The following is a 27,852-nucleotide window of genomic DNA, read 5'->3' as shown; positions in this document are numbered from 1 at the left end:
TGGGCAACAGTTTGCCCAGAGCTTGGTAAAATTGGTGAAACAGCCAATAGGTAACCATGAGGTTAAGCTGATTTATGGAAAGAGTGTGCATTATCATTATCTTTGCTGAAGGTACTTCAATAGAGGAATATAATTGCACTTGTGACCTATAATGGGATCTTTGATCACAGCAACATTTTATTGAAACAGTTGAAGCAGCTAACAGTAAGGAGCTTCCTTAGGGATTTCAGTGGTAGATAGCCTTATTTTGTGTTGATTGAGGTGGAAATAATGAACTTGCTGCAGCCATCAGCTCTGTAAGTGTTCACAAAAACATTACGTCATAGCTCGACAAAAAAATTTTGTACACGGATTATTTTTTGTGACAGCGTGTGAGAACATTTCCTAAGGCCCATATACCTTTAGTGGTTTGCCCTTTATGTTAAAGTAAACTGAAAGAGCATGTGTGTGAAAAAATATCCAGCACTCAGCTCCACAAATAAAGACTTTCCTAGCTCCTGTGACTTCTAACAGGATTAATGGCTTTACCCAGCAGAGCTGCAAGTCTGGCTTCATGTCAGCACTGACTAATATACAGATGATATTTCAATTCTCTTATAGTGCAAAAAAATGTATTATGTGGTCCATTCATTTCTTAGTCAAGTGTATCCATATGTCTGGTGAGCTTTCGTTGCAGTCTGTATTTTTCAGGACTAATATTATAAAATTTGCTTCAGTTATACAATTAGATATTTTTTTGAAAATCTTCATGTAGGAAGGAATGTCAAGAAATAGACATAATGTTTTTTTTTTTCCTTTGTTCTTTTAGTCTTTTGAAAGAGTTTTAGTGGAAAACAAGCTGCATGGCCTTTCTCCAGCTCTGTCTGAAGCCATCCAGAGCATTTCTCGCTGGGAGCTTGTCCAGGCTGCTCTCCCTCATGTGCTGCACTGCACTGCAACGCTGCTCTCCAACAGGAATAAGCTAGGTCAGTGCTCATGGGAGCTTGTTTTCATTATTGAAGCTATCAGCTAAAATGTGACAGATTGCTGCTCAGGGTGCCAACGCTTTCTAAATCCTTAGAATCCTAATTAGTTTCCTCTAGGGATTGCCTTTCTTGATGATTGTCTTTCTCTTTTATGGGAGGGTAACGTGTGAAATTTTCCCCAGTAAAGTTAGTGGTCTTCTGAGCTAAAGAGTCAGAGTATTCAATAACATTTTGCTAGTTATTTCCCAGCAATAATAGAACTTATTTTAGCCCCCAGCAGGCATGGATTCCTTGGAGGAATATGTATTTCTTTCAAGGCATGCTGCAGTGGTCAGTTGCAGCAGATACTTTCAATATCTTCAGTTTTTGGGCATTTTTCTTCCTATTTTTATTTAGAACAATGCATGTGACTCTCAGCAGATAGTCAATTAGTCAATAGAGAGGTAGATCCAAATCCAACTTACTTTACTTACTTTTAAACTGATTTCAGCAGGAATTTGCTTCCTGAGTGAGACATGCCAGTAGAGAACATGAACAAGACACAGCTTGAGCACCTTGCAGTGCTCACTGGCATTTTGTCTTATTGAATAAAGTCAGACAAGGCTGTTGAGTTAGTTTCTTTTGGGACCACTCTGTGCCCATGCTGCTGTTCATGCCCTGCAGCTGACATTGCAGAGACTGAACTCCAAGTGCTGGGAAATAAATGGAGGCTTCTGATTTAGGAGATTTCAAATACAATGAGACAGAATGCTGGTGCTTTTCATGGTAGAATTTTAGTTTTCAAATGCTTATCTGGGAGTTGGATGTCCAGCCTCCAGTGCAACTGTGAACAGTATCATTAATGGAAACCCTGTGAGATAATGTGATGGATTTTTCCATACAGGACATCAGGATAAGCTTGGAGTAGCTGAAACCAAGCTGCTTCACACTCTTCACTGGATGCTGCTGGAGGCTCCTCAGGACTGCAGCAATGACAGATTTGGAGGAGACAGAGGCTCCAGCTGGGGAGGGAGCAGCAGTGCCTTTATCCACCAGGCTGAAAACCAAGGATCTCCAGGACATCCCCGGCCCAGCGCTGTGACCGATGAGGAGGAGAATAACAGGAGGAAGTTCTTCCAGAATTCCATGGCCACCGTGGAGCTGTTTGTGTTCCTCTTTGCTCCCCTCGTCCACAGGATTAGAGTAAGTGGCACACTGATGGGGTTCTTGTGTGGAGGCAGCTAAGGGCAGCAAAGGAATGATTGTGCCTCTGTGGTTATTTAATTCAGCTCACAGTGCACACTGGGGTGCTGCTGGAAATATTTTACCAAGCTGCCATTGGGAAGAAATTCTTCCAGTGCCATGAACAATGACCACAGCATCAGGCAAGCACAAAGACAAAAACATACAAAGCAAGCCATTCTTAGCCTTTGGGAATGGCCAAGGTCTGTGGGATCCTGAAAACTGCAGAAAGGATTGAGCTTTAACTTGCTCCAGCGATTCTCAACCATTGCTCAGAAAAGCCTTGCTGGGATTTCAGGGATTCCACAGTGGGGCTGCCACTGGGGTTTGTTGTTGTCATTACTAATCATCATGATGCTAATTAGCAGGACAGTGTTACAAGCATGGCAGCGGCAAAGGCAATGGAGCATTCCTTTGTTCTCAAGTGTGAAGCAGGCTGCAGGCCTCCTGTTTGCTGGGGCTCCTCTGTTAGTTTTAATTTATCAGCTTTGCAGAGTGATGTGGTGACAAGACATTTTCTTCATGCTCTGGGAGGCTGCCATTTAGCCTTTTTGTTTCCAGCTAGGCCTTGAAAAAGAGTAGATCCTTGAAAAAAGGACTATAAAGTCATGAAGTGATGGGGCTATCTGTTCTAATCCTGCCTTCTATGCTGCAACAGTAGGAAGGAACAGGAGATAAAGGATAATCTTTTGATTCAGGCAGGTAAAAGTGAGACTGGAGAACTAGATTATTTCTCTACTTCTGCTACTGAGTTCCTGTAAAGCAGTGTTTAATTTATTTAGCCCAAGGTTGTTCATACTTGTTTAGTAGTTGTCTGTAGGCTACTGGGACAGGACAGGAAGAAATACTGAATTCTTCCCTGCACTACACACAAAAATGCAGGCTGCTGTTTGAATAAATGGAATGAAACTGGGGCTAGACCTTGGCTATTAGAGATTGGACTTCCAACCTTTAACATAAATCTTTCTGGCATGTTGTTTTCAAGATGGGGTTAATAACAGTACCTCAAATTTACCTTGAAAATCTCTGAGATCTCTGGAACAGTGGGGTGATGAACATTGAAAAGCCAATTAAAGCATGCACATTTCTGTCATCAAAATGAAGTGCAGGAAAGGAGTTAAATGAGGCATGTAAGTGGTTCACTAAGTGAGCAATGTCCTCTTGGTGTCTTCTGAGTCTCAGGGGAAGAGCACTCACTACCTGATAGCCAGAGTAATGCTTGGGCTCAAGGAAATAACACATGTTTGCATAGACAGACCTCAACTGTTCAATTCCTAACTTCTGGGAGGGTTTTTGCCTTCAGCAAAATGTTTTTGAATCAGGCTTTGAGGGCTGCATGTAGTTCTTGAAGTGCATGGCTGTAGGTAGAAGTGCTGGCATGTCACCACAAGCTGGCAGTGCCAAGTGAAAATGCAGTGTCACTGCTGGCAGCTCTGAAAGCTTTGCAAGCTGCTATTAGTAGAAACAGTAATTAAAACCAAGCTTGTGAGTTGATTATGATGAAAGAGCACTGACAGAGGATGGGGAATAGAAGGGCTGGGGAGCTACAAGCAGTGGGTTCCTGCCATTCCTGTAGCTCTGTCTGCATCATCCTTTCCAAATGCCAAGGCATCTTGGGCATCTCAATAGGAGAGTGCTGTGCACCTGAAATTACACCACCAAAACTGCTGTAACCATGTTTGTTTGCCACATGGGGGTGGCTGGGGCAGTACTGACATCTGTGTCTCCCAATGTAGATCTGACATGAGGTCAGCTAAGTGCATGGCTGCCCCTTGATCCTGCTAAGATGGACTTGTGGACTAATTTATATGATTTCAGCTGCCTGCCTATGTAAAACAAGGTCAGCACAGGTGGAAGTAGTACCAGTGTCTCTATGTATTGACAGAGTTCAAGTACTAACAGTGCTAATGATAAGGACAGTAATGTGTACTACTGCTTCATAGTAATCTGTTACATGTTTCCTCAGTTTCTAAGTGATGCTTAAATATTTAATATTCTTTTGGGGAAGCTCAAGTCTTAGAGTGTAAATCCTAAAGTTGAGCTTGAATACTAAAAAAATGGTTATGTATAATTAAAAGGGATACTTTGTAACAAGAATTGCCTTTTCTCTTACAGCTTAATGTCCAGGGAAAAGCAGGGTTCATCGACTAGGATGGAAATGTCCATTGAAAAAAGCCTTTGTGTATTTTTGGACTGGAACTTCCCTGTGATTTTTTTACTGGCTGTAGTTGACATGTATAGAGCCTGCTGAATGCTGTCAGTAGCCCTTGAGTTAGCATGTACTGACTGGACAGCTGCACATGGCATCCCTTATTTCTTGTAAGACATGACAGGCTTTGCAGAGTGGAAACAGCGTTCTCTTTTTCTCTTTAGGAGTCCGACCTGACGTTCCGGCTGGCTAGCGGCCTTGTCATTTGGCAGCCAATGTGGGAGCACAGGCAGCCTGAAGTTTCTGCCTTCAATGCTCTCGTGAAACCCATCAGGAACATCGTTACAGGTCTGTGACTTTGCTGTGCTGGTGGAGCTCCTGAGATATGGGAAAGCTTTGCCTTTGTTTGCCTGGTGCTACCCTTGCGTTCTGTACATGGAGGAATGTGTTGATGCTGCAGGAACTAGTCAAACCTCAGAGTGGTTTAAGGTTGTTTCCCCTCAGGGTCAACTGACATTTGCATAATAATTAAATAGGAAATGGGAGAACCATCAAAAATAGGAAATTTGTAACTTGACAGTATGTCATAGCAGCCTGACATGAGTGAGGAAATCTTTCCCAAACTGGTACTGGACAAAAATGAACAGTGAAGAGCACACAGGTGGTTCCGCTATGTAAAATTTGATTTACGGCATGTTATGAAATTAGAAAACATAGTTTCAAGAGAGTCCAAAGAAGGCCTAGGTTGTGAATTCACTTTTGAATACTGCAAGGGGTTACTTTTCCTTTGTGCTTCAGCCATCGTGAGATTGGAGATGGGTGCTTAGGCTTCCAAGGCTTTGGCTTCCAAGTCTTTTTGTCTGGCCTTGTCCTAAAAACCATTTCTACTGTTATATTTTAGACAATAGTTTCGTTTTCTGGTTTATCCTTTTATTATATTACTTTATAATAGGTACATTAGAGTGCAGCAGACATTTCCTGTAATGTCCTGCTTTGACTTCTTTCCTCAGCCAAGAGAAGTTCTCCCACCAATAATCAGAATGTGACTTGTGAATCCCCGAATCTGGACAGTGGACGTACTGAGGTAAATCCTGTGCTGAAGTTTGACAAGCTTGAATAAGGTGCCGAAGGAGGGGGCAATAAATATTGAAAGAGAACTTTCAGTTACCACCCTAAAGTATTTCATCTCCAGAAGTTAGTTATTCACAGCTAAGGCTCCCAGCTTTGTTTGCAGTGGAACCAAAGGGTGTGGGGTGTATCTGTCTGGATCTCCTTGGCCTTATCCTGTCTGATAGGCATGATCTTGTGTATGGCAGGAGGGTTGGAGCCTGATTTTAAGGTCCCTTCCATCCCCAATCATTCTCCTGGCCAAGAGAGCTGTACAATGTACGTTGTACCCTTTACTTCTACAATGCCTTGTATTGAGAAGCCCCAGGCTTGTTCAGTTTTTCCGTGGTTTTATGGTGTAAGCAACTGTCATGTCTAAGCCCGAATTGCATTTATAATAATAACCTGGGAGACATAAACACATTTATATACCTATGATATATTCATGTACTTATTTTCTTTTTTGCAACTATCTGAAGGGACTGCAGGTGGTGTGTGAGACACCGCAGCCAGATCCTGTACCTCCAAAGGCTTCCGGTTCAGCATGTCATCCTGGAAATTCCTTGGAGGGAAGTGTGTCCTCCCAAACCTCCCAAGAGAGGAGTTCTGCACATCCCAGGTACAGAGACCTTCAGGAGAAACTTGGGCTCATGTAATTCAGGGGTGGAGGTCGAACAAGTCCATCTTGCATGCGCCTTTGTCTGGACATGCTGAGGGTGCTGGATGTTGGTATCAAATTCTTAAGTCAACAAATCTCAGCTCTGGGTGATGAAAAAGATGGCAGCACTTGTTACTCAGTGCTGCTCTCTTCAGAGAAATCTCTAGCTGGCCTGTTGGGGCAGTTTCTTTGGTCTATTCTAGAATGTTGGAATTAAAGACTCAAAAAATAATAACCCTCAGGTTCACCCCTTCCAGGCTAGTTTCACCTTTAGCCAACTGGTGTATTATCTGGCTTCCTTCTGACCAGATTTTCTTTCCCCCTAGCAAAGAATTTCTTGAAGCCTCTCTCCATTGCCTTCATTATATCTCCTTTGCATCCTGCTGCATGGCTGGCTTTACTGACCCAAAGGAGCAGACTAACAAAGAAGCACTGCTATGAAAATGTGTTTCCAGCTTGTCCTGCAGTGCTCAGACTCTGGTTTCCAGCTTGGCACTAATAAATTTATCTAGATTTGGGCACAGAAAGGTAGAAGTAGATTTTTAGTAGTGCTGGACATTCAGTAGGGCCATACAGTAAATCATGATGAGTATTTTCAGAGATTTTGCAGAGGGAGGGCTGTGATTTTAAGTGTTTATGGACTTAGGGGTGTCACTTGAACACCTGAAAGCTCTGGTCCTTTTGCTTTTCTCTTTTGAGAAATGTCATGTCCAAAACACTGCAGTTTTAGGAACTGGCTTCATTACAGTGACAGAAATAGAGGATGGAGTGATTTTTCTGAATATCAGCTAGGAACAGCTCTGCTCTCTCAAATGGGAGCTCTGGGCATTTTTTTACTGATGCAAAGGAAAAAGTGATTCCTTAAGGCTCTCATCCCATCAGGAATGAGATAAAACAAAATCCCTTGGGATTTTTAATCAAGCCCGTTGTCACTTCTGGATCTGTATTTAATTTGTATTAATGTGAGCCAGTAAAACTGAAGGTGGGGACAGAGCTGCCTTTCTGTGTGTGAACACTACTGCTCAGAGAGTGCACAGCTGTAAAAAATAAGCAACCTTTTAAGAAGACAGAATCAGGTGATCAATTTATCAAGCAGGGTCTGGTTGTTGCCATGGGGATGAAGCTCCAGACAGGCTTTGAAGAGAGCATCATTATGCCTCCTCATTTGCAGAACTCATTGATGAGTTAAAACTGTACAGGGAGCTTTGGTTGCCAAGCAACAGATAACTGTGGAACAAATGTTGTTTACTCTGCTTACCAACAGCCAAAGTATTCCTTTGTCCTTGGCCTGGGGTTGAAGGAAGGCTGCTTTTCCACTTTCCCTGCAGTCACAGACAGCCATCAGCTGATTATACAAGCACTAGATTTTCCTCTCAATGAACTACTGAGTTTGATTTCAGGTTCTTCAGAAACTGTCTAAACAAATGGCTTGTTCTGACCTTAGCTGAGTGTTGCTCCTTCACTCAGTGTAATTCACCATATAGAGATTATTCATTTTAATCCTGAAGCAAATAAACCACAGCCGTTTATCCAGTTACTACCTTGAACAGGCTGCCTGGGAAACAGACTTGCAGGAAGGACTTTAGTTACAAATATTTCCTAAGGAGAACATGCCTTGCTCCAGCCTGTGAATAGGGGAGCATGAAAAGCTGTTTATTTAGCCCCATACACTGCTCAGGGTCTTGCAGACACCTTTCATAATTGCTACTGGAATTACAGGTTTTATTTCCTTTGCTGGGATACTTTGAGTATACTTCTTGCTTTTTGCAGGCTAGATCTATGTGGCACAGCCTAAACTTTGACAAAACCACCCTTCACATCAATTTTGTAGGGAAAATGTTACAGCACATTCCCATTTCACGTTGTTTTCTTTCCTAAATCAGTTTTCCAGGTTTTTGTGACAGCTCGTCTCAAAGTTGTCAAACTTGCAGCCTTTTTACCTGGAATCCAGCACTAGGGGAGAAACTCTGAGTGTGTGTATTTTGTGTAGTGTGGCATATGCTGACACAGGCTGGGCTGCAGTTTCCAAGTGCCTCCAGCATTGGCTTGTGGGGCTGGCAGCAAACCCTCTTCTGCAAGTTTGAGCTCTGCATCCATGTGTTGATCCAAGCCCAGCCCTGACACCTGCTCCCTGTTTCCAGGCATGTAAGATGGAGCAGGGTTCATGTGATTCCAGCTGGTGTCAGTGCTCCATGAACACTTCTCTCTCCTTGGCCAGCTCCATGCCTGCCTTGGGGCACAGGGCAGAGATCCAGCAAACACTTGAGCACTCAGAGTTCCCAGGGGTCAGTGTTGCTGCTGTTCCCCAGGGCTCTCCTGGACCATGGCCTTGGACCCATCCACTCAGAATGCGGGGGAGATGAGGATGACCTGTCTCCACTATTTGCAGAGTTGATAATAAAAATGGCTTTTGACAAAAACAACTAAACACCAGCCTGATGTTCTTGTGATGATTCTCAAATGCCTGAGAATATAGTGCCTAAAAACACTTAATTTTTATAAAATCCCAAAATCCCAGAAATAAGCAGGACACAGAGGTGACCTTCTAATATGGAGTGCCAACTTTCAAAATGTGTAGTCGGCAGACAAAAAAAAAAAATAAAAGAAAAAAATGTCCAGAGTTCCTGCACCGCCCCCAGGATTTCACACCTCTTACCATGTGATTTTCATTCCTGTGACTCCCGTTCACTTGCTTCTTTCTGACAGCTTGTCTCCTGACAGCTATTGACTGTCCAGAGGGTAGATCAGGCCAGTTGTATCTGCTAGTAGAAAAGTGGTATAAAACATTAGGAACAAAAAGTTGGGGGCATTTTATTGCAAAAACATTTTCTATGAAGGACATACAGATGCCTTTCTAGATTCTCATTTATGAAGCTCATTACAGCCGCCTTGCTTTTGTGTGCACTAATTTCTGCAATACTTAGGAACTCCCATATTAAAATCCACTGGGAAACTGATAGGGCAATAAAATTATAATGAGCATTTTAAAAGGTGCTTTTCTCTAGAGCACCTTGGCAAAGAATGCTCATAATAGTAGCTTTTATTTATGTAGGAATCCATTTAATTAGCTTAAAAGGTTAACTAACTTTGCTGCCTCGCCTGCTTTTTCTTAAGTAAGGCCTGATATGTTCTAATCGAAACCATTCCTAAATATGCATTGCTAGTATCAGAGCTGCAGATGCTCAAGGGTTTTCTGCTTCTTGCTGAACAAATTACTCAGCACAGGTACTTGAGGCTCATCTTCAGATCACAATTTAAGAAAGCACCCCTGTCCAAGAAAACACTTAACACCATGTGCTGGAGTCCTCTGGGCATCTGAAAGCCAAATATCCAGTTAGGTGCCTTCAATTATCAGTTAGGCACCTTAATCCCAAAGGACTTTTTGCAGAGAGCTGAGTATCTAAGAAGACCTAAGGAATGTGAGGGCTGACATTTCTGCTCTGCCTTTTGGAACAGGGTGTCCTTGGTGATTCCCCCGTGCCAGAAGTCTCGTTACGCCACCTACTTCGACGTGGCCGTGCTGCGCTGCCTGCTGCAGCCGCACTGGTCTGAGGAGGGCACGCAGTGGTCGCTCATGTACTACCTGCAGAGGCTGAGGCACATGCTGCAGGAGAAGCCTGAGAAGCCCCCTGAGCCTGAGGTTACCCCTCTGCCACGGCCTCGCAGCAGCTCCATGGTGGCTGCTGCACCCTCCCTGGTGAACACCCACAAAACCCAGGTGAGCGGTTGTGGGCGGTAAGAAAATAATTGCTGTTGTGGTGATGCTGTGGAGTGGTTGCTGGACAGATAGTGGTGGGCACAGCTTTGGTTTGGGCTCACTTCCGGGTCAGTCTTACAGTCAGGTACCTGCATTGGTTCAGAAAGAGACCCTGGAAACATTGAGTGCTTCAAAGGCAGAATCTGATGCAGAGTCGCAGCTGGTGACTGCTGAAAGCTGGAGTGTTGATTTGGGATAATTAATCTAGGGGGAACTGGGATAACGTTAGTTTTTAATGTGAGAATGTCCTTCTAATGTGAGAGTGTGCTAATACAGTTGTCAGAAGAAATGGTTACCAATGCTTTTGCATTACAGTGTAATGGTTGGGACCCACTGAGCTTCCCTGGTGTACTCCCTCAAATGAGAGGAAAGGAACTGCATTTGGTACAGGACTGCCCACTTCAGAGAAACTCTTGTGCTAAAATACTGAATTAGGCTTGACAAACAGTGGCAGTGAGCAAAAGCTCTCCATGTTGGTACTTCTTCCACTGTTATTACATATTACAGCGACCTGAGGAGATCTCTGGGTGAGAGAAGGACGAGAATCTTGTTTCTTGATCAGAAGGCTTGATTTATTGATATATAATATATAATACATTATATATAACTATACTAAAAAGAATAAAGAGGGAGCTGCTATGCTAAGAATAGAATAGAAAGAATGAATAACAAAGTTCTGTGTTCAGGGAATCTATCCCTGAGCTGCTGCTGTGATTGGCCCTTAATGGTACACATGGAAGATGAGGCAATCACAGGAACCCCTGCCACATTTCACAGCAGCCAATAACAATTTGTTTACATTCTTTTTCTGGGGCTCTGCTTCCCAGAAGATGGACAAATCCCAAAGAAAGGATTTCTATGAAGAAATGTCTGCGACAATTACATAGCTTTTATATTTGCCAAAATAGTGTTAGTTGAGAAACTGTTCTAATAGGTGTCAAGTCTTGCTCCCTGTTTGCTGGGCAATGAGCCCTGTGTTCCTGACCTTGCTGCAGTAAAGAGCTTTGTGTTTGAGCTTAAATATTTTTTTATTTTGTGTTGTTCACCTGTTCCAGAGATAAATAAAGGAATGTTGTTGCATATTCAGTTAATCTCCTTGTGGATTTGTGCTACTTTTAGGTTTTGCCCTCTTTTACTGTCATGTGCAGCAAATGCCGATTTACTTAGTTGATGGAGCTGCCTTACAAAATTTAGCAGAGATTCTACTTTTGCCATCCGATTTTATGACACACTTGAATAAAAGACCTATTTGTTTTGCTATCAAATGTCTTTTTTTTATTTGGAAATCTCAGAATTCTTGATGTTTTTCCTAAAATTGCTGCTTTTGGGGCTCTGATAGGTATTGACTGGAATGAAGGTGAAACATCTTTTCTCCAGTAGACCCCAGATGCTCAAAATCTAGAAGACAAGCATAAACTATGTAAATACTGCTACTGTTAGTTTTAGATCTCAGGACTTTATAGACATTCTTAGCATTATTGTGAGAGCTGCTGGTTGCTTGTGGCTCTAAGGGCTCAGCAGCAGCAGTATTGTTTAAATGGTGTTATGCTTCAGCGTAATTTCTATAATATGTTTCACCCCTGTAAAAGCTTAACATAGCTCCATTAAGGCCAGGTGATAAGAATTACTATTCAGTTCTAATCTACCTATGCTTGGAGACTTTATAGATTGCTGTGTGTGTACAAAAAGCCTCCTTAATATAATCTCCTGGAGGGAGAATTGAAATACATTGCTGTTGAGGTGTTTCACTGTTTCACATGCATGTTTCACTTTTGCCCTCTGATTTTATTACACACTTGAAAAAAGATCAGTTCATTTTGGTATCAAATGTCTTTTTTTGTGTTGGAAATATCAGAATTCTTGGTTTTTTTCTTAAAATTGCTAGTTGCTTTGGCTCATTGCAACCTGACTGTTTTGTATATTTGCAAGTTTAGCTCCCAGTGCAACAGGGAGTGCAGTCAGTGGTTTGCAGAGGCAATGTGAATGAGATTGTCTTCCATGGGCACTGGCTGCACTAGTGTTGCCCTGGTTCTTCTCTTCATGCTGTAAAACACTTCCTTCCTTTTACAGCTGTCTTGCTTTTCTAGGCTGTTTCACTTGCAGAAGACTCCACTGCTCTTCTCTAATATTGTTCTGTTAAATCCATTTGGCAATTCCACTGGGTACATTGTGGCTGCTAGCATGAGGGCTCTGTCCAGGGCATGCTTCTCTCCAAGGCTGAGTTTGAGTGCTTTTGGTGACCTCTGTGTCAGTCCAGTGTATTTTTGCCATACTTCTTTAAAATAGAATCCTGTTCCAGGGTTACAGCGTGTTAAGCATAACAGCTGTGATGGAGGAAGAGAAATGGTCTTCCAGGCAGCAAAACTTTCAACTCATGCCCCCTTCTTTACAGCTTTGAGGTCTGAAACCTGTGCAAACACACAGAAGCAGCTGGGTTCTGGTTCATCCCAGCCAACTGTAGGAACTTCACTGCTGTTCTTACATAAATCTCATCAAACATGGCTCTCTGCTAGCTCAGAGCAGAGAATGCCACCTCCCAAAGGTTGGGATTTGTCCTTTCTGTTAACACAAGGGGTTGTTGCTGAGGCTTCTTAAGCTTGTCTGACACAGGGCTATGCCTAAAGTTTTACTTTTAGACTGTCTTTTCAGTCTAGACCTGAAATTCCTAACGTAGTGTCTGTCATTATTTCTACTCAAAGGTGATCAATAACTTCTCAAAAACATTGACACGCTGTGTTTCAGAAGGAAAGATATAAAGTGGCAGGCAAAAACTGAGTAAAGAAAAACCACCTACTAAACACTTATTTAGTAACCAGTGGGCAAAGATACTTAATCCAAAATAATTTCACACAGTGTTTTATACTCAGAAGGGGCCAGAGAGCTATAAAGGCTAAGAAAAAAGCTATGTGAAGTACTTGCTGGCCTCACTGTTGAGAGTGGCTGGGGTTGAATCCTGATTTACTGTGTATTGGATTTTATATGTGACTGCTCTGAATCTTTAGTCATGTATGCAAAGTGGTAGATAAGCATCCCTTTGTACTACAAACAGTGGTGAGGAGGAGACTTGCTGCTGTGTGTCTCATTCTTGTCCTGATAAAATTAAGAGGGAGGAATCAAGTGTAGTTTCTGAATAGTCTGAAAAGTCTGAAAAATGTGTGACCTCCAATATTCGATACTGCAAACACTGTAACTGGTATCAGGCTTCAGCTGCAAAGGCTTCACCAGGTTCTTCTGGACCTTGTTGGGCATCAAACTGCACACTTGTGTGCTGCAGAAGCTGGCTCTGCAATTTGCAGTCTGCCTAGGCAGAATCTAAACCTGCCACAGTGATCACTTCATCTATCCCTGACATATGGCTATCTCTGCATTGAAAGCAAAAAGGTGTTTTAACATGACCTGCTTTTTCAGCTGAATGTTTCTGGTGGGACAGCAAAGAAAAAAGCATTAAATTGGAAAAAAGCTGATATTGAGGGAGAAGCAAATTACCCTGAGGGAGTTTGGTCAGGTCAGCTGCACAAACATCTCATGGAAGATGGGCATTAGGTCTTTATTGAGAGCAGATGGCTGGAAGCTGAGTTTGTGCCAATTTCCTTCTTTGCAGCAGGCAGGTATGGCATGTGGTGTTTGATGCAGAGGTGAGCTGAGTGAGCTCTGCTGAAGCTGGGGTGAGGGAGCCTCATGGTTTTTGCTGTTGTGGGATGTTCTGTGATGTAGGAAGGTGGGAAATTTCTTATGAAAAATGATGGATAGGAGCCCTGTAATTACAAGTGAAGGATGTTTACTGATTTAGAAGTCTTAGATTTCTTTGGTGGGTAAATAAATTTTCTGAAAATTAAGTTTCTTGAAGGGACAGTGTTGCTTATTTGCAGTTTAGTTCCAAAATATACATTTTAAAGTGTATGTTATTAAAGGCATAGATCTTAAATGAAGCCCTTTGCAAAGTGTAACCATTATGATTGCTCATGGACTTAAACCAAGATCTCAAAGACATAATCGGTTACTTAGAGTCTTACCTGGGATCCCAGTCAAACATGTTCTTCCATGCCACCAGACCAGGCTGACAGCAATGCTTGAGGTTTTCTACAGTGTGCTGTACTTTTTTCCTTTGGTGACTGAAAGGTTAGACAAAGTAAATAACTCTGTAAGTTTCTAAATTTTGTTCATTTATCTTTCTTTAAATGTGTCAACTTTTTTGTGTAATGAATTGGAGGTCTTTTTCTCTACAGTGCTCCTATGATAGTTCTAGGAAGTAGCTCCTTTTTCAAAGCTGATTGTCCTCTATTTCTCCTTGTGCTTGTCTTCTTTTGGGAGCTGCAGGATCTTACAATAAAATGTAATGAGGAAGAAAAGTCACTAAGCACAGAGGCATTTTCCAAGGTTTCACTGACCAACTTGCGTAGACCAGCAGTTCCAGATCTCTCCACAGACCTGGGCATGAACATCTTCAAAAAGGTGAGTGAAATAAAACTGCACTTTAATTTAACTATGACTCAGCACCTCAGTGTCTTCCTAAATAGCTGCTGAAGGTCTGCTTGGACTATGTATTCATGAGGTCTGCTTGAAATATATATTCATGTCATATGTGAGATCATCATCCCTTTTCACTAGAGTTGATTCTGCATGTTATTATATTGGTTTTTATATGCACATCCTGAGCATAATACTGAAGTCTTTATTCAAGTAATTGTCCTGATGGAACTGCATGAGAGGAGGCTGCTCAGACAGTGCTGAATTTTAAGTGCCAGAATTACAGTGCTCACAGTAATTCCAGCTAATTCAGTGAGTTCTGCTTTTTTTCCCTTGCCTTAGCTCTGGGTTTCCACCCATCCATTCCATGCTCAAGGTCAAAGAATTCCATAAAATTATCCGAGGGCATCCATCCCAGCCTCAGGCAAGACCGAAATCCTTCCAATGCTCACAGGACCCCAGCATGCAATTAGACTCTGCCATGGGAAATGGCCAAGATAAAATGCTCAGAGTGCAAATTATACTTGGGGAAATATATCTGTGTTATCTTTTTCCCTGAAGTGGTTGTTTTCCATGCCTCAAAGCTTCTTAACTGCTCCTGTTTCTGGTCCTCTTGCTGCAGTTCAAGAGCCGCAAAGAGGACCGGGAGCGCGAGCGCAAGGGCTCGATTCCGTTCCACCACGCCGGCAAGAAGCGGCAGCGGCGGATGGGGGTGCCCTTCCTGCTCCATGAGGATCACCTGGATGTCTCCCCCACTCGCAGCACTTTCTCCTTCGGCAGCTTCTCTGGAATCGGAGAGGACCGGCGTGGCATGGAGAGGGGAGGGTGGCCAACCACCATCTTAGGTGAGGCGTTGCTCCGCGTCGCTCTTGTTGTGAACGTTTGGAGAACAACAGGGGCTGTTTCTCCATCCAGCCCTTTTGTCACCCCCTGTTCCTGGTTCTGTTTGCTTAATTTAAAAAAAACCCTCTTAATTCCAAGACTGTTGTTGAGTGGAATTGAAGGCTGTGAGAACCAGAGGCTCAGGGATATTTGAGTGGATGGAAGAGTAAGGAGGTATCTGTGTGAAAAGATTGGGCAGAATGTTAAAGCATGAGCGAGTACACTGCGTGTATTTTCACTAGGATAACATGGCCTGGTGAAAGGATGTGACCCAATGGTTTATTTACAGCTTCAGAGGCCTTTGAAAGTAAAAATGGACTGTGTGGATGAGTGGCAAATAACCACTGTGACTGATCATCATGACCAGGGATAACCTGAGCATAGCATTGTAACTTGTGCTAAGCATTGGCATTTTCAGTGCCTTGAAGGGAAGCAGTGAAGAAATCTAGGAAAGGGAGGAGATTGCATTCCTGAGAGTGGGAAGCTATCAGGGCATAAATGTTTGCATTACACATCTGTTGATACCTGTGTGGTGGGGTTCACAGGGGTCCCAGGATGAGGGAAGAGACAAGAATGTTGACTCTATGTTTCAGAAGGCTGATGTATTATTTTATTATATATATTAAATTAAAAGAAAATTATATACTAAAACTATACTAAAGAATAGGGAGAAAAGGATTTCATCAGAAGGTAGCAAAGAAGGGAATGATAATAAAATTTTGTGACTGCTCAGAGTCCTGACAGAGCTGGACCTGTGATTGGTCATTAATTAAAAACAACCACATGAGACCAATCAAAAATGCACCTGTTGCATTCCACAGCAGCAGATAATTATTGTTTTTCTTTTCCTCTGAGGCTTCTCAACTTCTCAGGAGAAAAAATCCTGGCAAAATGATTTTTCATAAAATATGTCAGTGACATAAGTGCTCACAGCAGGCCTTGAACAACTTATATTTCAGTTCACTTTCTCTCTGAAAACTTCTTTACTGGAATAATAGCTACTGTGGGAGCCTGTAGTGATCTCTGTTCCTCTTGAATACCACTTTTCCTGTGTGGTAGCAATCATTGCACAAGCATTGCATCTTCAAGTAGATTCAGAGAATTTTTGCATTCCCTTCTTTAAAATAGAAATCTTTGAAGAGGCAGCAGTATCATTATTATGACAATTATTACAACAGTATGACAATTATTAGCAGCAGTGTCATTAGTATCATTAACAATGTCATTAGTATGCTGAAAAAGTTCTATTCACAGTTTTCCTGGAGTGCATATTGGATAGAATATAAATAGGCTATTTTCTCAGTGAGGCTTATACTGTCTTGGTATTGTGTTTGAACCTAAAAATTTGTTACTTCAAATTTTTAAGTTCACTAAACAGTGTGTTTTGTATTCTTGAAGAATTTACTTTGCCTTAGCACTCTAAAATGATGTATTTATTTTTGGGGGAAAGAGGAGAAGAAACTAAATTCCTGTATCATACCCCAAAGGATGGAGTGCTGACCAGTCTTATTTTCTTGAAGGTGCTGTTGGTTAAGAATGCAAGTGTCTGCCAAACCAGTATGTGCTGAGGGGAAGAGCCTTGCAGAGAGTTTGGACCATTTATTTTGTCTCTATGTCGATGAACCCACATGAGGGATCCTGCCATAATCTTTGGTTCTGCTTCACAGCATGATGAAAAATCTTGATTTTTACAGACTCCAATCCTCTAACTTTTAACCACAGCTGCTGTCTCCAGCCACCCCTCGGGTATCTAAACAAAATCTCCATTTCTTGTTGTCTCCCTAGGGAAGTTTACCAGGAGGGGAAGCTCAGACACAGCCACGGAGATGGAGGGGCTGAGCGCCCGGCACTCGCACTCCCACCACACGCTGGTCTCTGAGCTGCCTGACCCCTCCAACAGCCATGGGGACAACACAGTCAAAGAAGGTAAATTTAACACATCAGGACTGGTGTTTACTGAAATATCAACCCCAAAAAGTGAAAGGAAGAGGTGCTGTTTCTACATGTGTGTGACTAATTGATTTTTTCCTTTTTTGTTTCTGTATCTCTTGAAGGGGTTTATGTACTATGAATAAAAAGGTTTCAAGCAGTTCATGTTTATCTGGAGCAGTTGTTAAAACAATTGGTGGCCATCAGCAGGGAGAAGGCATGGTTTGAGGTTTTCTTGCCTTATCACAACACAACACAAAAGTGTGAACAGAAGCTTGGTATTGCTATCTTTAATGGCAGCTAGCACAACTGCACAACCTGTCAGGAAATGTGATTGCCACTCTGGCGAGTTGCTATGTACAAAATAGAACCAGTCCATCACTGAGTCATTGTTTATTAAATGTATTAGATGTCATTAGTTCATTAATTAGAATATATTTATATTCAATAGCCATAGGAAGAGATTCTTTGTTATTCTCTAACCCTTTTACTGTCCTGTCTGGCAGATGGTGGTCTAAACAACCCTATGGGTGCCTTTTACACTAGAGGGTATATAAACGTACTTACAAAGCACTAGGTGTGGGAAATTATGAGCACTGGGACCTAGAAATCAGCATGAGTTTTAAAAATATGAGACATCCTTGATAAAAAATTGCTCTTGAAGCCAAGAGCCAAGAGCCAACTTGCTAACCTGAGCAGTTCAAAGTTCCTGTCTCTGAACACTGTGAGCTCAGGACTGCAGTGCCTTTCTCATCAGACAGCTGTGCATTGTGGACATGGTTTAGACTGTCACAGGTATTGTTATTTTCAACTGGTGTGATGAAATTTTCCAGATTGATGTGACTTGGAAAGCTGTTTCAAATTTGTGCTGTGTTGCTACTACCTTGACCTCTGCTGACTTTCAGCTGCAGAGTTCTTTCTCTTTGCCTTGCAGGGGCAAACTGCTGTTTTGAGATGAGGCACTGGATTAATGCAGAGAGAAAAATCCTTTTGGATTAGATTTAGAATGTCTGAGTTGCCTGATCTACTTGACTGCCCATTTAACATCAGCTTGAGCTGCCAGAGAACTGAACTGCTGGAGCAAGCTTGGGGTTGTTCTAATTTACACTGTGTTAAAAGAAGAAATGAGTTTACCTTTGGTCCCTGTGCACATGATAGGAATTAGGAGCTTGTGATTTCTTTTGGCATTACAAACGACTTTAAGAGCTGCTCCCTTTAGGCAAGCTCAGCCTCAATTTTCTATTGTGTAGCTGTAGAGATAGAAATTTATTTTCAGGTAGCTGTTTTCCTCCCTGCAGTGAGGTCCCAGATCTCCACCATCACCGTGGCCACCTTCAACACCACCCTGGCCTCGTTCAACGTGGGCTACGCCGATTTCTTCAGCGAGCACATGAGGAAGCTCTGCAACCAGGTGCCCATCCCCGAGATGCCCCACGAGCCACTGGCGTGTGCCAACCTCCCACGGAGCCTGACGGACTCCTGCATCAATTACAGCTGCTTGGAGGATACGGATCACATTGATGGAACCAACAGCTTTGTCCACAAGAATGGCATGCTGGATCTCTCGGTAATTGGCAAGGAATGAGGAAAGCCAGGTCCCTCTTCTGTCAATGTAGCTGTTCCATTGAGATCAGGGGTTTGATGGGCTTTTCCTCCACCTCTTTATATGACTTCTCTCAGCAGTACATAAAGGTCAGTCAGATACATTTGTGCATATCCTAAAAGTCTCCTCTGAGATACTGCAACTCCTGTTACTCCTTGCAAGGAGCGCATGTGCATGTGGAATGCACACATCAGATCTTGAGTGGCTGTGTTCCTGGGGCATGCACCAAATTCCCTATAAAATAGTGTAAGACTGAGTAGCACCTTTCTCCTAGCACCTTAAACCTCACTTTTTCTGCTCTCCCCTCAATGACTTGCCAGCTCTTGATGCACTGAAGCAGTGTTCTCAGGCTCACAGATGTCATCTCATGGTTTCCTTTTCAGCCTGACTGTGCCCAGCCTGTGGTTTATTGCCTGACATCTAGGTTGTAGGCTTTTGGTATTTAGGGTTGTGTATTATTTGTTCAGAGTTTGTACTGTGCCAGCTCTAATGACTCTCTGGAATCTAGAATTTCTAAATATTACTAGGAGAGGGAATAATTCTGGCTTTAAATACGATGTTTGAATCCCTCAGGTGGTGCTGAAGGCTGTTTACTTGGTTCTGAACCACGACATCAGTTCGCGGATTTGTGATGTGGCGCTGAACATCGTGGAGTGCTTACTGCAGCTCGGTGTGGTGCCCTGTGTGGAGAAAGTGCGCAGGAAGAGCGAGAACAAAGAGAACGAGGCCCCTGAGAAGAGACCGAGTGAAGGCTCCTTCCAGCTTAAAGGGGCTGCTTGTGGTTCTGCCTGTGGGTTTGGGCCACCTCCAATTATTGGAGCTGGAGATGGAGAAGAAGAAGGAGGCGGTGGAGGAGGTGGTGGAGGTGATGGAGGTGGTGGAGGAGGAGGAGGGCCGTATGAGAAGAATGACAAGAAACAAGAAAAGGTTTGTCTTGCTTCTCTCTTTATGCAGTTCCAAATGTACTTTAATGTCTGCTAAGACTGAGTATGCATGTGTATGCAGCTGCCCTTCTGTTTTGTTGTGGTGCTCACTTGGGGTTCTGCTGAGGAAACATGATTAGCAATTCAAGCACTGTAACTACTGCAGAGAAGCAGCTGCCAAAAATGGAGTTTGTGAGCCTGGCACGGACATTTTCAATATCTTCACAAAGTGTTTGCAACCCTCAATGGCAATTTGTTTATCAGGTTTATTATTCATAGCTTGTAAAGGAAAAACGGAACCCGGTGTGTGAGCACAGTTTCTTTATTTGATTACTAGAAGTCTTACATTTTTCAGTATTGCTGTGAGAATTGGCCAAGAGATGCTATATTGCTGACCTCTGAAGCTGCAACTTATAGGAGCATAATATCTAAGACATTTTAAAAAGAAACTTAGTTTTCTACTTAGCCAAGCCAGCTCGTTTTTCAGGGATAATTTTTTGAAGTAAGTTCTGAATGGTATGCATAGCAGCATGTAGGGACTTCACTTTTATAGCATAACTTTTTGATGGGAGCTGAAAAGGAGGGGGCTGGTCTCTAAACTTGAAAAATAATCGGAGTAAACACTTCAAGAATAACAACTCAGTAGTGGAGTGTCTGAGATGAGAAATGGAGAGCAGTTTGTCAAAAGTAAAATGCCAACAGAATGCCAGTGGTTGTGCCAGGGTTACCCACTATCCTTTCCTCTGTGACCTCAGGATGAAGGCCCATCTATTAGCACCCATAGGCTGGCACTCACAATGCTGATCAAAATTGTGAAGTCCTTGGGCTGTGCCTATGGTTGTGGAGAAGGACACCGAGGGCTCTCCGGAGACCGCCTGAGACTCCAGGTATTTCGGGAGAATGTAAGAGAATTAAAGCTCATTAAAGTGTCCCCCCTTGTACTGCTGAGATGGCTGCCTGCCCCCTCTGTAGCTTTCCCTGTATTGACAGTAAATGTGTTGCTTTTTGCCCCGGCTCACAGACTGTGTTGCAGCCCAGCCGTAGCAGGTTTTCAGCTGTAGCGTTGCCTTCCAGTCCCTGGGGCTTTCTAAGGGCACTCCTGGGGCCCAGGGTGCTTCTGGCCACCCCAGCAGATGGGTTGGGACAATACATGGGAGCAAATTCCATGTGTGAGCTGGTGTTAGTAATTTTTCACAGGATAGTACCCCAAAAGTGTGTGCCACTTACAAGAGGTGCAGCTGTCTTGGGTTGCCTATGTAAATCCAAAAGTCTGATGTGTATGTCAGTATGTCCACCTTGGCTAGTGGTGATTATGACTGCTGGGCTGCTCCATCAGCTCCTGATGGTTGGAGTGCACTGTGTTTGCACTGTACTTGTTCTGTTGTTCTGCAAGGAAGCAAAAGACTCACTCGTGCCCTTTTTGAAGAATATTGTGGGTCATAACTGTAGATTCCTAACAATTTTGGTTCTGCCCCAGTCAAGACATTGGAAAGTGCCCAGAATGTAGCCCAGACATCAGATTTAATCCAGAAGAGTTTGTCTCCTTGAGATCAGTCCATCTCCCTGTTAAATGGGAGCCTTTCAAAGGCCTTCTCAGTGCGTGCCTCCTCCTCACCTTGTGTGCTTGCAGAAGGGAGCATTTTCCATGACTGTAATGAGAGTTTACTTATCCCATGGGATGTGTGTGAACCACGTTCTTCTCCATGGCTTTGGTTAGCTTGAGCTGTGCCAACAGAGCTGTAAATAGATTCTGGGCTCTGAGGCTGATTTCTCAGAGATGGATTGGCTGCTCTGTGTCCTTGCAGTGTTCTTGTGTTAGCCAGATTTCCAGGTGCTGCAGGAGTGGACACAATTGGACAAGATGGATCAGAGAGTCCCAGTGGTAGCAGTAGAAAGGCTCTGCACAGAGCACTGGTTGAACAGGTTCCATATTCATCACCATGTCAGATAGAGTTTTCCTTTGGAGCTGAGCCAGCAAAGCATTTAGACCTATGCATAACATCAAGTAGAAAAAAATAAGTCTCTTGGAACCAAGATTCTTATCAGGCCCATAGAATTGAGGAAAACATTTCTCTACATGTGTAAGTCTGCTGCATTTTCTGTGTGTTTGTCTGGCCAAACTGCTTTGCATGCAGCGTTTGTGTTGACTGTGTGGACAATCATGTCTGAGTTTACTAGAAAGTTAAGCACCCTACTGTAGATAACAGGAGAGTTCATGTTTCCTGTAGAGATGATGTTTTAGATTCTTTTAACTCCAGGCTTCATGGGGTCCCAGTAGAATGGCTAGTTTTGTGATAAGAAGTTGACAATTAATAGTTTTTAAGTAAAAAGTTAGTGTTTTGTATGATGTAAATTGGATATAGGGGCATTCAATAGGTTGGGCCTGATCTGGAGGGTGAAAATCAGGTGCCTGAGGCTAAGATCCTGTTCCACCAAGGCACTGAGCATTGACAGAGGTGGTGCATTCCCAGTTCATTTACATCCAGTGAGATTTTGCTTTGGGGCTGGGCACAGGAAGAGAGGACAGGAGATAGAGCTGGTAGTGGCTTTATCACCACCTCAAACAGTGACACCCATACCGGTGCACTCTCTTTGGTGCTGAATTTCTTGGTGGCTCCAGAGGTGAACCTGTCCTGTTATGGGACCGTTCAGAGACAGCTAAGTGCAGTCACCTTGTTCTTGTTAGCAAAACTTGAGCATGTACTTTGATGTGATATGATTTGATGGGCACTGTTGCAGGCCCAGAACTGCCTGACCAAGCTGTACAAACTGGACAAGATGCAATTCCGGCAGACGGTGAGAGATTACGTGAACAAGGATTCTCTCAATAACGTGGTGGATTTCCTGCATGCTTTACTGGGATTCTGCATGGAGCCAGTCACTGACAGTGAGTACTCCTGGCATCAGTCACTTGTGTGTCTTAAACTGTGCCATCAGAAGCCACATTTTTGTCCTTCACAAACTATAAAATGTGATTTGCTGTTCTCAGAATATATAAACTGAATCCTTAGGCAGTGGAGGCCAAGGGAGCTGGATCTCTTTGGATTTGACCACCTTGCCTCTAGATCTTGTAGCACACAATGCACCTGACATTGAAGGGCTCCCTTTGATTCATCTTACTTCTTGTTCATGGCTTTCCACAGAAGAGATTTTCATTGAACCGTGCCTGGGGCAGGAAGTTTTCTGCTTCATGACATGACAAGGCACCAGGGGGAATGGCCAGTTTAATACACAGTTTATTCTGAATAAGGAGGTATAATTGAGCTTTAAAACCCCCTGAGTGCCTCAGAGCTTATAAGGCAGCACAGTAAGCAGCAAGAGCTGCTTGAATGAATGAGAATATGGACACACAGATGCATATGCCTGCAGTTACAAATACATGTGTGTACATAGGGGGGTTTGAGGAATTTTTTTTAAGTTAGGAAAATTATGTTCTGTATTAGAACAATCAAACATTTATGCTTGGTCACTGCATGAAACAACATTTAAGAGTGGCTGTTTACAGAGTAGGAATAGCTGCTCTGAAACACTCAGGGAGGCTGACTAATTTATTAGCCTGTCTTTGATGCCAGGAATTTCAGGGAAAGCATCAAAGAACATTATATAGCCAGCTTTCATGAGGAAAGATGAAATGACATTCCCATATGACATTTCTCTAAGTATTCATCAATTATTGACGGGCTTATTCTTTGAAACATGACAGCTTATGCAGCTCTTGAGAGTCTTTTCTCTCATCTCAGGAAACTGGGATGTTTTTTGTAATTCATGTAAATGCATAATTATTTTTTGAGTCTTTCTGAAAGCTTGGTGTTCTTGTGCACCTTCCAAGAAAAGCATTCCTATAGTTCAGAAGATTTTTGTTTCATGGGTGTTGGCAGTTTGCTGCTTAATCAAACACCTCTTATCCCGTAGAATAACTAGAAAAACTGGTATTATTGTTCAAATTTTAAGCCTTATTCTGCACTTCTTTGTAAGAGAGGTGTGGATAGTGCAAAACTAGAATTGTCCTGATACTTTCAATCCTTTTTCATAATACATCTATTTCTGGGAAATACTTCCATATTTATAATACATTTTACCCTTTGTTTCTGCTATATTTTTGTGGTGTGGGACTGAGAGAACTGAGCACAGGATATTAGGTGGGAAGTTGTCTCATATATCATAATCATAATCCCTTTATGTGTGTCTTTAAGCCCTCTCTTTTAAACTGTTCCCAACAAGATGGCTTGCTTACACTTGAATTTTACAGATAAGGCTGGATTTGGGAATAACTTCACCACAGTGGACAACAAGTCTACAGCCCAGAGTGTGGAAGGCATTATTGTGAGTGCCATGTTCAAGTCATTGATCACTCGCTGTGCATCCACCACACACGAGCTCCACAGCCCAGAAAACCTGGTAAGCCCTTGATGCCAAGTTAAAGTGATTGTCTCCCTGTACTGGGCACTAGTGAAGCTGCATCTCAGAATCTGGGGGCACCCTGAAGTTTTTTCCCCAAAAAATGGAAATGGGGCTGGGAAAGAGTCTGGAGCACATGTCTTACGAGGAACAGCTGAGGGAAACAGAGTTGCTTAGCCTGGAGAAAAGGAGGCTCGGGGGAGAGCTTCTTGCTCTCTACAGCTTCCTGACAGAGGTTGTATCACTGTGTGGGTCAGTCTCTTGCCCCAGGTAGAAGTGACAGGACAAAAGGCAATGGTCTCAAGATGCATCAGATGAGGTTTATGTTAGATATTAGGAAAAAATTTCTTCACTGAAATGGAAGGTCAGGTGTTGGAACAGGCTGCTCAAGGAAATGGTGAAGTTGATGCCTTGTGAAGGCTGACCTAGAACAGAGGCTAGATAAAGAATAAAGTGGGGATTTATTAAAAGGCCTCAATGGATCCACCTTGGGCAGCACAAGAGCCCAGCCAGAGCTACACCCAAGATGAACCAAAATGGTCACAAAATGGACAACTGGTCACAGGGTCTCTCACTTTTATAAGTTCTGGTCCATTTGCACATTGGAGTTAATTGTCCAGTTACAGCTTTCGCCCATGAAGTCCCATCCTGCTTGTTTTTCTCTCTTCAGTCCATGTTGTTTGTGCTCTTGGGCCTGAAATTTGGATCAGTTGTCCTTGGTCCCCAGCTAGAGAAGGAATTGTTTTGTCTACCTACTCTGTGAAGAGAGCTCACCATCCCCTAATATGAAAAATATAAAAGCTACAACCACAAGCGATCAAAATCACTATCCCTGAAGGGATTTTAAAGATATGAATGTGAATGTGGAAGCAGGGACATGGTTTTTTGGTGGACCTGACAGTGCTGTGTTAATGGTTGGATTCAAGGATCTCAGTGGTCATTTCCAGCCTCAGTTACTCTGTGATTCTAAGACCACAGCTGCAACGACTCACCTTTCAGCAAAGTCAGAGGCAGATCACTTGGTTAACCATGTGGCCCTCTGGTGCCAGACTGCGTGAATTACTGAACAACATCTTGGTAGGTCTTCCCAAGGTTTAGGCAAACATTTGATTTACTGAACACGTGGAGGAAAGGAAGGGGTTGATTTTTGCTGTGTATATGCTGTCTTCCCAGAGCAGTCAGTAGACTGAGTGGCATGAGTGCTTTTCTCCCAAACTGATATAGTCTAGCAGCTTGTCTCAGGCCTGCTTTATTAGAAATTAGGATTTTTCATGGAAGCAAACAAGAAATATTCTTGTATTCCATCATTACAGCAGAGATGCAGAGACACTGAAGTCCAGCTAAAGGGGCAGTAGTGCTCTGTGAGGTGAAGGCAGTAGGAGAAGGAAAACCACATAAATGCCTTAAACCAGCAGTGTAGTCTACCTGTGTCCAAATCCTCTAGTTCTTAGGGATATTCCTCCTTTGGAGTGTTTCTCATAAGAGATTATTTGGTGCCATACAGAAAAACATGCCCCATTATTGGACCTAGATTAGGAGCACCAAGGGTAAATTTTTCTTATAAATTGTGGTTTTTTTCTAGGGCCTATTTTAGTGTGCAAGGTGAAATTTATCCCTAAGGGTAACACTGTTAATTGTGCCTGTATGGAGAATACAGCATGTAGATTTATTGTTGTTTTGGAATTGTTTAAAGTAAATCTTGTGGTCTGTATCTTACTTTTTAAAAAAACCTTAATCATGATAGAGATGCAGTTATAAGCATGTTGGGGGTTTGGGTTTTTTTCATTTTCCTTTGTTCCTTGCTGAGAATCTTCAGAATAATCCAAGGTCTTTCAGGAAAGCTCACAGATCAAAATTCAAGCCCTGTAAAACTGTTCCCTCCATCCCCTTGCCCTCAGATATAGAGGTGATTTGCACATCACAGATGTGTATGGATGTTCAGAACTAAAAAGGGCTTTGAGTGTAGGAGGGAGGTTGGGGAATGAGTGAGTCATTCCTCTCTCTTCATGTCATGTGAAGCTCTAAAATAATGAAAAAAATTCCCGAGATACCCACTGGTTCTGAAAAAAACATGCAGTTGTTTGCACTCTACATCCTCTCACATACACCTGAGGTATTTTGTGCCTTTTAAGTTTGTGGTCTAGATGAATGGTATAAAGCAAACTTTAAGTTTGTAGCTCACTCATTTCACAGGTTTTCTTTTAGCCTCTGATACGTCTCCATCTGCAATATCCCAATGCAGATCATGTTGTTCTGCACTATGAGTTTCCAGCCAAAAACCACAAACCATACACCTGAAGAGTAGATCACACAACAACCAGAGGAGAAGTAATGGCCTGGTGAAGTACCTCAGACTGTACTGACTCTCACTGCTTCTTTAGAAGCTGCGGACTGAATTTGTTTGTATTGTTTTTTCCATGGTGTCTTGCTGCTCAGGGCTTGTACTGTGATATCCGACAGCTGGTGCAGTTTATCAAGGAGGCCCATGGGAATGTATTCAGGAGGGTGGCACTCAGTGCCCTCTTGGACAGTGCTGAAAAGTTAATACCAGGAAAAAAGACAGAGGAAACAGAGCAAGAGCCAAAACCTTCTGGGAGCAAAAGGTGAGTGTCAGGAGGGAGAAGGTAAATGACTGACTTGCATATGACTCTATGGCTATCTGTGCCAAACACAAATATAGGAAGTCCCAGAGGATTGTTTCATATTTATAGCTTGTCAGTTCTTGATGTACAGACTTTTGCTGTGGCAGCAGCCTCCTTTAAAATTTAATGATCTGAGACTGCAACAAATTTGCAGAGAAAATCATTGGCAGTCTCATATAAGAGGCATAAGAGAGCAGGAAACACTGGGACAAGGAGAGGTTAAGAGAGCTAGGAAGCACAGTGCCACTCCCAAAACACTCAGTGGATGTACTTTTTAATATGCATCCACATCCTTTGGGATGTGTACCTGTTTTTCTGACAGGCAAACCCTGGTATGCAAAACAAGTCCCAGAAGAAATCTAATACTGACATGCTTCTTTATCAAAAAGAAATGTCCTCTGGTGCTTTGAGGAATTTGTGTTCTTAAAATGTTGGGAAGGAGGATTAAGAGAGTTGAAAAAGTCCTGAAAACCTTGGCTTTGCTGCTAGGAGCTGATGCCTTTTTTTGGGAATAATATGTGAGCTGCTAAGGAGAGAGTGCCTCTCTAAAGCTGCTTTGCAGGTTTCCATGTGCAGTTCTATGTGATGACCATGAGATGGGCCATCCATTTGCTTTGGCTGATGATTTATCTTGTCTTATCTTGTGTAGATCTGAGGCAGGAAGTGTCATCATTGACAAAGGGCAGGCCTCGGCTGCCCCTGATGAGTGCCGGAGTTACGTCTCAAGCCGCCCCATGCAGACTCCAGAGCAGTAAGTAAATATATAAATATTGAATTGTTCAACGTGTTCATGCCAGCAGCTCCCTTCTGGGGTTGGTGCAAAGGGGCAGGAGAGCAGACTCACCTGCTTGGATGGTACAGCAAACTGTTGAGTGTCTACACAGGAGCTTCTGCAACCAACTGGGTAATGCCTGTTTTCAGTGCTGCCAACTGCACCCATCCTGGTTTTGGTAGGGAAACAGCAGAGGTTTGCAAATGGCAGTGCAGGAGATTTGTCAATATTGTGCCATGCTACCAGGGCATGTTAATTCCTCAGAGATTTAACCACTACTGTTCTCCAAGATTTGTTTGTACTCCTGGGTGAGGATTTTATTATTTTTCAGCTTCAAAGTTGTTGCTCAGAGGCATTAATACTTCAGTGAGAGCCTGCC

General features: G+C 42.9%; 1 protein-coding gene across 12 annotated transcripts in view; it reads left to right on the top strand.

Annotated features, from left to right (window-relative positions):
* The window catches only part of UNC80 (unc-80 homolog, NALCN channel complex subunit), a 122,682-nt gene that overhangs the window by 6,657 nt on the left and 88,173 nt on the right, over positions 1 to 27,852 (top strand). For 10 of the 12 annotated variants that reach the window (XM_064718785.1, XM_064718790.1, XM_064718787.1 and 7 more), the window contains exons 3-18: positions 809 to 965; positions 1,849 to 2,147; positions 4,560 to 4,683; positions 5,346 to 5,419; positions 5,922 to 6,061; positions 9,557 to 9,818; positions 14,175 to 14,309; positions 14,947 to 15,169; positions 16,992 to 17,132; positions 18,434 to 18,702; positions 19,312 to 19,665; positions 20,417 to 20,563; positions 22,401 to 22,548; positions 23,911 to 24,059; positions 26,496 to 26,662; positions 27,351 to 27,452. In XM_064718785.1, coding sequence (XP_064574855.1) covers positions 809 to 965; positions 1,849 to 2,147; positions 4,560 to 4,683; positions 5,346 to 5,419; positions 5,922 to 6,061; positions 9,557 to 9,818; positions 14,175 to 14,309; positions 14,947 to 15,169; positions 16,992 to 17,132; positions 18,434 to 18,702; positions 19,312 to 19,665; positions 20,417 to 20,563; positions 22,401 to 22,548; positions 23,911 to 24,059; positions 26,496 to 26,662; positions 27,351 to 27,452 — 2,891 coding nt within the window. The remainder of the gene's footprint in view (positions 1 to 808; positions 966 to 1,848; positions 2,148 to 4,559; positions 4,684 to 5,345; positions 5,420 to 5,921; positions 6,062 to 9,556; positions 9,819 to 14,174; positions 14,310 to 14,946; positions 15,170 to 16,991; positions 17,133 to 18,433; positions 18,703 to 19,311; positions 19,666 to 20,416; positions 20,564 to 22,400; positions 22,549 to 23,910; positions 24,060 to 26,495; positions 26,663 to 27,350; positions 27,453 to 27,852) is intronic. The other 2 variants (XM_064718786.1, XM_064718796.1) reach the window with 1 other exon arrangement.

The sequence above is a fragment of the Zonotrichia leucophrys genome, chromosome 7, assembly GCF_028769735.1.
Source record: "Zonotrichia leucophrys gambelii isolate GWCS_2022_RI chromosome 7, RI_Zleu_2.0, whole genome shotgun sequence".
Classification (NCBI taxonomy): Eukaryota; Metazoa; Chordata; class Aves; order Passeriformes; family Passerellidae; genus Zonotrichia; species Zonotrichia leucophrys.
Note: the sequence above shows the minus strand (reverse complement) of the source record. Positions and strands in the feature narration are given on the sequence as shown.